The sequence below is a fragment of the Nematolebias whitei genome, chromosome 1 (assembly GCF_014905685.2).
Source record: "Nematolebias whitei isolate Nwh7 chromosome 1, NemWhi1, whole genome shotgun sequence".
In the NCBI taxonomy this organism is placed as follows: Eukaryota; Metazoa; Chordata; class Actinopteri; order Cyprinodontiformes; family Rivulidae; genus Nematolebias; species Nematolebias whitei.
The window spans coordinates 43,979,289-43,988,962 of record NC_056498.1 but is presented as its reverse complement, the minus strand read 5'-3'; the positions used below and the strand labels follow the sequence as shown (position 1 = coordinate 43,988,962).

Here is a 9,674-nt window from a genome sequence, read left to right as displayed (position 1 = left end):
TATGATATTGGGATTACAGGAACAGCTCTAAAATGGTTTAAATCATACATATCTGATAGATTCCAGTTTGTAAATAATAAATGTTTTTCACACACCAAAGTTAGTCATGGAGTTCCTCAGTGCTTGGGCCAATACTCTTTACTTTATATATGCTTCCATTAGGTAAAATTATTAAACAGCATGGGATAAATTTTCATTGTTATGCTGATGACACACAATTATATTTGTCCATTAAACCCAATGAATCTAATCAGCTACTTAGACTACAAGCATGTCTTAAAGACATAAAAAACAGGATGACCTTTAATTTTCTCCTTTTGAACACAGACAACACTGACGTTTTGGTTTTTGGACCCGAGCACCTTAGGAATTAATTTTTCAGTCTTTCTCCCTCCTTAGATGGCATTAATCTGGCCTCCAGTTCTAATGTTAAAAATCTTGGTGTTATTTTTGATCAGGACATGTCTTTTATCCCCCACATTAAAAACGTTTCTAGAACCACCTTCTTCCACCTGCGTAATATTACTAAAATTAGAAACATCTGATCTAAAAATGATGCAGAAAAACTGGTTCATGCATTTGTCACGTCTAGACTGGACTATTGCAATGGTTTATTATCTGGGTGTCCAAATACTTTTTTAAAACGTCTTCCGTTGACCCAAAATGTTGCTGCCAGAGTCTTAACTGGAGTTAGTAGGAGAGATCATATATCTCCAGTTTTAGCTTCTCTCCATTGGCTCCCTGTCAAATCCAGAATAGAATTCAAAATCTTACTTCTAACCTACAAAGCTTTCAACAACCTAGCTCCATCTTATATTACAGATCTTATTTTTCCATATTTTCCCAACAGAGCACTTCGCTCTCAGGCTGCAAGTTTACTTGTGGTTCCTAGAAAGAAACCATATTTGCCACCAGGTGGTAAGGCGAGTTGGAATCTGGACCCATCTACAGAACCGGTCACAATGGTCAAAATGGAAATGTGACGTGTAACCAGCTGATCTGAGCCGAGCTGACCCGATCCACACCGTCACAGTGGAAAAGGGGCAATAGTCTCTTCAGTGTGTCCTGGGTATTTCCCGGGGTCTCCTCCCATTCGGACTTGCCCGAAGCACCTCCCTAGGGAGGTGCACAGGGAGCATCCTTAACAGAAGCCCGAACCACCTCAGCTGGCTACTCAATGTAGAGGAGCAGCTGTTCTCCTCAAAGTCTCTCCTGGATAACTGAACTTCTCACCTTATGTCTAAGGAAGAGTCCAGCTATCCTGCAGAGGAAACTCATTTCAACCACTTGTATCTGTGATCTCGTTCTTTTGGTCACTGCCCAGAGCTTGTGACCATAGGTGAGGATAGGAATGTAGACTGACTGGGAAACAGCAAGCTTTGCCTTACAGCTCAGCTCTCTCTTCACCACAACGGATCAGTACAGAGTCTGTACTGCAGATGCCGCACCAATCCGTCTGCCAATCTTACGCTCCATTCTTCCCTCACTCATGAATAAAACCCCAAGATGCTTGAACTCCTCCACTTGCGGCAGAACCTCACCCTCAACCTGACCTAAAGAGAGCAGTCCACCCTTTTTTGGTTGAGGATCATGGCCTTAGATTTGGAGGTGCTCCAGTGAGAGCTGAAGATCACAGGAAGATGATGCCAACAGGACCACATCATCTGCAAAAAGCAGAGATGGAATCCTGAGGCCACCGAACCGGAATCCCTCCAACCCCTGGCTGCACCAAAAAATTCTGTCCATAAAAGTTAAGAACATAGTCTGTGACAATCGGCAGCCCTGGCGGAGTCCAACTCCCACCTTGAAGGGGTCCAACTTACTACCGGCAATGCGAACCAAACTCTTGTGCCGCTCTGAGGGCGGCTGTGGCTGAGTGGTTAGAGCAGTCGTCCTCCAATGCAAGAGTTGGGGGGTCAAATCCACCAGCAGTCACATGCCGAAGTGTCCCTGGGCAAGACACTGAACCCCTCGTTGTCTCTGATGTGTGTCCCATCGGTGTATGAATGTGATAAAGCATTGATTAGTCTAATAATAATAGAATAATTTGTTCAATCAGCTTTGTAGAGATACAGTAGAGTGCTGTATGAATGGGTAAATGAGGCACGGATTGTGTTGTAAAGCGCTTTGAGTATCTCGATAAGATAGAAAGGCACTATATAAGTACAGTCCATTTACAGTCCATTTGTATAGGGACCGAACAGCCCGTAACAAAGGGCCCCAATCCCATAGTCACGGAGCACCCCCCATAGTGTACCCCGAGGAACACGGTCGAATGCCTTCTCAAAGTCCACAAAACGCATGTAGACTGGATGGGCAAACTCTCTTGACCCCTCGAGGACCCTAGTGAGGGTAAAGAGCTGGTCCAGTGTTCCACGGCCAGGACGGAACCCATATTGTTCTTCTTGGATCAGAGGTTCGACCAAAAATTGGACTTGCTTCTTCAGTACACCTGAATAGACCTTACCAGGGAGGCTAAGGAGAGTGATGCACTTGTAATTGGACCACACCCTCCGGTCCCCTTTTTAAAGGGGGGAACCACCACCCCAGTCTGCTAATCCAGTGGCTCTGCCCCAGATGTCCACGTGATGTTGCAAAGGCGTGTCAACCTTTTCAACCAAGACAGCCCCACAATATCCAGAGCCTTTAGGAAATCAGGGCGAATCTCATCCACTCCTGGAGCCCTACAGCTGTGGAGCTTTTTAACTACCTTGGCGACCTCAGCCACAGTTATGGATGGACCAACCCCAAAGTCTCCCGACTTTGCTTCTTCCATGGAAGACTTGCCAGTGGGATTGAGAAGGTCTGAGAAATATTCCTTCCACCTCCCAACGACGTCACTGGTTGAGGTCAACAGTACCCCACCTTCACTGAACACACCTACCTTCACTGAACGCAGTGTTAGTAAAGTGCTGCTTTCCCCTCCTCAGCCACCTGATGCTTTGCCAGAATCACCTCTGAGCTGACCGAGAGTCGTTATCCAGGGTCTCACGAACTCCTCCCACATCCAAGCTTTTGCCTCAGCAACAGCCAAGGCTGTGGACCGCTTGGCCCTCTGGTACTCCTCAGCTGCCTCTGGAGTCCCACCAGTCAACAAGGCCTGATAGGACTCCTCTTTCAGCTTGACAGCCTCCCTAACCCGGGGTGTCCACCACCAACTTCGAGGATGGCCACCACAAGAAGCATCGACAACCTTGCAGCCACAGCTCAAGGCAGCCACTTCAACAATTGAGTTGCAGAACACAACCCACTTGGACTCAATGTTCCCCTGCCTCAGCTAGGATGCGGTTAAAGCTCTCCTGGAGGTGTGAGTTGAAGATCTTTCTGAGGGGTTATTCTGCCAGGCGTTCCCAGAAAACATTCCCTACACGTTTGGGTCTACTGGATCTGCCCGGCATCTTCCCCCACCATCTGATCCAGCTCAATACCAGGTGTTGATCAGTTGACAGCTCAGCTCCTCTCTTCACCCGAGTGTCCAAAACAAACAGCCGCAAATCAGATGACACAACTATGAAGTCTATCGAGCTACGACCTAGAGCGTCCTGGTGTCAAGTGCACTTACGGACACACTTATGTTCAAACTTGGTGTTCATGATGGACAAACTATGACTATCACAGAAGTCCAACAACAGAACACCCCTGAACCTGAAATACTTATTCATACAAATTCATCCTGCTTGCACCGTTATATTTTACCACATTGTTGTTTACTATTTTTTTCTTTTGGACCTTATGAATATTATATTTACTTTTTCACTTTATGTACTTTATTTTGTATCTTTATTGCATGCTTTAGTATTTGTTTGTTTGTTCTTTGTTTTTTGTGAGTCAAATCGGTTCTTCTCATCCTGAATGTTTCATTGTACTGTTAACCTGCATATGACAAACATAACTTGAAAAAAGCATCAACGTGTGGCATGGAGGCTGCACAGCTGCAGAAGGGAAAGCTCTGCAGAGAGTGGTGAAGGCTGCACAGACCGTTGGAGTCAGCCTCCCCACCATCACTGACATCTACACCTCCAGATGCAGGAAAATGCCCACCTGCATCATGAAGGACCCCCCTCACCCAGCACACACACTTTTTTTCCCCGTTTCCATCAGACAGAAGGTTGTGGAGCATTAAGTGTAGAACCACTAGACTGAGGAACAGCTTCTACCCTGAAGCTGTTAGACTCATAAATCCCTAACCAGGATAATCACTGTACAGTAGTCCCTCACTTATTGCGGTGGATCTGTACGCTAAAGCCCCGCGATAAGTGAAAAACCGTGAAGTAGGGATAAAATTGTCCAAGTTCAAGTTTAGTTTAAGTTCAAGTACAGTAAACTTTATATTGTTTTAGAAACCCTTCCCACACTCTTGCAATGTTTTAAACTCTTAAACCTATGTCATTTTAACTCAACATACATTGCTAAATTTTACTAACTAGCTCTGCAGAACAGCAGCGGCTCGGTTCTGGTCCAATTCTGTTCTTTTCTGTCTCGGTTCGCTTCTACAGACCTATCCTGTAGCAATGAAGCCCATAAATCAGTCCTTTTCACCCTTAAGCCTACTATTTTTAACAACAAGCTAATACTGCATAAGTTTATGTAGTTACTAAATTTTATTTACCAGGCTCTGTAGTACAGGAGCGTCTTGGTTACAGTCCGACCCAATAGACGAAAAAAGTCCCAGTACAACATGACTGAAGCCCACCGCCCATCCAGCTTGATGTGCGTGTGCTGCTGCCCAGGATTTAGTCCATCTCCTCTGTCCCGATCCGGATCATCACCGCGTGACCAGAACCTGACTGAACCCTGCAGCTGTCTGTCGTCTGCAGCTCCCAGGATCCGGTCACACTGAGTCCAGATCAACTGCAGCCCAGCTACTCAGCAGTGAAGATGCAACTTGAAGGATGAGTTCAGCTTCAGGATTATTTGAGACCTTTCTGCCAGTCCTGTGAGCTGATCCTGACAGAACTTCTGACTTTGCTGCAAAACTTTCCCTCCATTTGCAGAAAGCAGCAGCTGGAAGCAGTGTTGACTTCTGGGAAGTGAACTGATGGCTTCTGGGTAACATAGTTCTTTAGACTGGCAAAACAGTGAAGGCTTAATGAAAGAAAACTACGAAATGGCAGCACTTTTTTTTTTTTTAAAGAAAACTATGAAATGGCAGCACTTTTTAAAAAAATATTATGTGAAGATTGTACAGTACACTGTACTTTAAAAAAAAACAATGCATTGAGTCCACGAAAAACTAACCGCAAAGTAGCGAGGGATTACTGTAATGCCACTTTAATTGGTGATAGTGCACTGTGCTGTTGATTCTTTGCCTTGAAGTTGCTGTATTCATGCCCATTTGCTCAATACAGACTCACGTTCGGGCTGCTGTTTAATACACCATATTATTTTACATTATTAGTGTTTAGTGTATATCTTGTATACCGTTTCTTTTTATACTATATATATATTTTATTTTATTTTTTAATTATATATATTTTTTAATTTATTTATTCATTCTAATTTTGGGTGTAACTGGGACCTTGAGTACACAATTTTGTTCCACTTCGTGTACCACATGTGATGTGAATGACAGTAAAGAACCTTGAACTTGAAACTTGATCACTGGGAGGAGTGGAGAACTACTTTATTTTTGGTGTGAATTGAGAGGTGTCTCGACCAATAAAGTGATAGGAAACATCTTGCTGTCACGTCCCCGATGTGTTTGTTAGTTTCTCAAATCAATTCATTGTTTATTTTCAGTTTGTTTTTTCATTTCCAGCTTCTAAAAAGGCCAAAAAGTCCCAGCGACTTCTGAAGAAACAGCTATCTTCTCCAAACTTCCAACGTAAAGAAAGAACAGCAAAAGTAAGTCTGGTTTAAAAACGGTTTTACTTTGACTCGAAGTGAGGCAGCCAGACTTTGCCACAGTGGGATGCAAAAGTATTCACTCCTTTGAATACATAGGGACACACCATTTTGATATCACTTCACTTGTTCTGCAGCTTTGCTTCATTACCATATTTTCCACCGTACAGGTCGCTCCGCCCTATAAGTTGCATCAGTCCAAATATGTCTAATAAAGTGGAAAAACCATAAATCCGTCGCTTAGCCATATACGTCGCATCTATTATACGTCACCACTGGTGCGTCACGTTTGTTATGCTTCACCGCTGACAACCTGGAAACGTGGGTCGGAGTTGTACCAAAAATCAATTGGCTGCCAAATGGCAGCTGCAGGAGCGTGCATGGGAGGACTTTTAACAAGAATTTAACAAGATTAACACTTAAAAACAATTATTTGTTTGCTCAAAAGTATAGTAAAGGTATGTCTCAGTTGAACTTTTACTTAATAAATGCACTTTAATGGTTAAATCAGCTGCATTTTGTCGGGGCAGCACAGTGAAATGCAGCTGATTTGACGGTTGCTCTTGGTGAGCTGGACGAAGGTGGCAGGCTGTGGCAAGCCGATTGTGTCATTAATAGCCACTTTTACATATTACATGACACAACGGCATGCCATACTTGGCTTCCAAGATGGCCGTGCTCAGAGCAGTTGCAGCTTCACAGGCTCCCGGTACCATCCCAGTTTTTAGAAGTTTTGATATTGACTCTGTGCCTGACTCCGCACGATTTATGCGTGTGAACTATAGCCGAACCGAACTGATGAGAATAGGAGCGGATTTTCCACGAAATATAGTAGAAATCAGCAACAAACTCAAAACTACGCTCGGCAGAATGCAGATCTTAAAGTCATCTACCTGGAAGCTGCAACAGAGGCGTTCCAGCGGGCAGAAGAGGAAGCGCTGCTCCCGGCTTAAGAGGAGAGGATGCCGGGTGGGGGTTATGGTGAGGCTACGAGCTAACGCTAAAGCCGGTAAACTCCCCATGCCGTCTCTCTTTCTGTTAAACGTCCACTTGTTGGACAACAAGATGGATTTACTTCGTCTGAGAGCGGGCGCCTCAGAAGAGATGAAGAAGTGTGCGGTGCTTTGCCTCACGGAAACATGGATTACAAGCAAAACGCCGGATAAAGTCTTCCAGCTGGATGACAGACTCTTTTTTCGAACGGACCGCTGCAGCAAGCTAACGGGGAAATCACGGGGAGGCGGAGTGTGCATTTACGTGAGTAAAAGTTGGTGCACAAACTGTACTGTGGTAAATAGCTCATGCTCGAAGGCTTTGGAGCAAATAAAAGTGAAATGTCGGCCACATTATCTACCCCACGAATTCACAGTGACTTTCATCTCTGTTGTTTACATTCCTCCGGACGCTAATGCTAATGAATCACTGCAGGAGCTTCATGATATCATCAGCTCGCTGCAGAACAAATACCCCGAAGCTCTTTACGTGGTAGCCGGAGACTTTAATCATGTGAATCTAAAGGACTGTCTCCCAAGCTTTTATCAACATGTGACAATCCCAACACGTGGATACAAGATGCTGGACCGTGTTTACACGAACGTAAAAGATGCATACAAAGCCGAACCCTGCCCCCACCTAGGACTGTCAGACCACATCTCAATCTTCCTGGCTCCTGTTTACATACCCCCGCTGAGACGTTCCAGACCGATATAAAAGAAAGTTAAATGCTGGATCCATGACAGTGGCCCCATACCGAGAGATTGTTTTGATCGAACAGACTGGCAGGTTTTCAGAGAAGCTGCTGAAAATGGAGGATCGCTTGATCTTGACCAATACACATCCTCAGTTCTGGGTTACATTAGTACATGTACTGACACCGTCTCCACTATCAGAAATTTTAAAAGCTACCCAAACAGAAAACCTTGGCTGAATGCAGAGGTGCGTACCCTGCTGGAAGCCAGGAACACTGCCTTCAGGTCTGGAAACTCAGAGGAGCTGAGTAGAACAAGGAAAGAGCTGGTTGCTGGTATTAATCGTACCCACCACTGCACCCTGTATTCACTGGTTAACTGGACATCATTAACTTCACGCAGACTCTCTCACTGGTACATTTTCATTTTTAAATCACTTCTTGGTCTGCTGCCTTCATACTTCTCCTCCTACATGTCTCAGTGTGAGTGCAGCTACAGCGTGCGCTCTCAGGACATTATTACCTGCAGTGTTCCCTCAATGAGGACTGAACCAGACAAAAGGACCTTCTCCTACTCCGCTCCTGTTTCCTGGAATATCTTACAAAAAGATCTGAAGCTCTCGACCTTTGACCTCTCTAAGTGGCTTTAAGAATCTGTTGGACTCCTGGCAGGGACCAATGCAGACATGTTCCTGTTTTTAGTTTTCTACATTTGCCTTAGCATCTAGCTGTTTTTTTTTTGTTACCTTTTTCTTTTAGCCATCCTATTTGTAAAAAAAAAAAAAAAAAAAACCCTGCAGTATTACTTTTTATAATTGTTTATTGTTGTTGCTGTTGTCCATTGTTGTCATCTTTCTTTGTTAAATCAGGTCTCTCTTGTAAATGAGTCCTCGAGGCTCAATGGGATTTACCTGTAGAAATAAAGGTTGAATGAATTAAGAGGTCCAAGGGCACATATGCAAAGAGGATCGAGGGTCAATTCATCTCACAAGACCCTCGGAGCATGTGGAGGGGCATTAAGTGCATAACAGATTATAAAGGAAGAAGCGAACAATGCCCCAAAGACCCATCTCTGCCTGATGCCCTCAACAAGTTCTATGCACGCTTTGAAGACCCGAACAGACCACCCAGCACCAGACTCACCTCACCACCGGATGAAGAGCATCTCAGCGTGACATCAGCAGAAGTAAGGAGTAGTTTCAGGAGGATTAATCCACACAAGGCAACTGGCCCAGACAACATCCCCGGAAAAGTGTTGAAGGAATGTGCTGATCAGCTCTGCGAGGTGCTGGCAGACATCTTTAACACCTCACTTACCCTGGAGACAGTTCCCACCTGCTTGAAGACTGCCACCATCATCCCAGTCCAAAAAAGCTCTACAGTGACTGGTCTGAGTGACTATCGGCCAGTGGCCCTCACCCCGATAGTCGCTAAATGCTTCAAAAAACTGGTCATGACCCACATCAAAACAACCATCAACATCAACGAGGACCCTGATCAGTATGCATACCGCGAGAACCGATCAACAGAGGATGCCATCTCCTCTGTGGTCCACACTGCGCTCAACCACCTGGAGCAGAAAAACTCTTACGTCCGTATGCTCTATGTGGACTTCACATCCGCCTTCAACACCATGATCCCCCAAACCCTGATGGACAAACTACTCACACTAGGACTAAGCTCCTCCATTTGCAACTTAGTCCTACACTTCTTAACAAACAGACCACAGTCAGTGAGGATCCACAACTTCTCCTCCTCCACCATAACCCTCAGCACTGGCTCTCCTCAGGGATGTGTGTTGAGCCCCCTCAGGTTTACTCTGCTCACGTATGATTGTGCAGCTACCCATCCAGGCTGTCACATTGTAAACTTTGCAGATGATACAGCGGTGGTGGGATGCATCACAAACAATGATGAGTCCAGCTACAGGCAGGAGGTGGAACACCTGGAGAGCTGGTGCAAAGAGAATAACCTTCACATCAATGTGAAGAAGACAAAGGAGATGATTGTGGACTTCAGAAGGAACAAACACACCTACACCCCCTGAACATAGGAGGATCTGTGGTGGAAGTGGTCTCCAGCTACAAGTACTTGGGTGTACATGTAACCTGCACAAGATAATTAACCCGCATTTTATTGTGGC

At 45.0% G+C, this 9,674-nt stretch overlaps 1 protein-coding gene across 1 annotated transcript in view; it reads left to right on the top strand.

The window, feature by feature from the left end:
• Window positions 1–9,674, top strand: part of sanbr (SANT and BTB domain regulator of CSR) — a gene marked incomplete at its 5' end in the record, with an annotated part of 66,761 nt that overhangs the window by 54,844 nt on the left and 2,243 nt on the right. Inside the window, 1 exon segment of the mRNA XM_037677510.1 lies at window positions 5,759–5,844. Within this exon segment, the coding sequence (XP_037533438.1) occupies window positions 5,759–5,844 (86 nt within the window).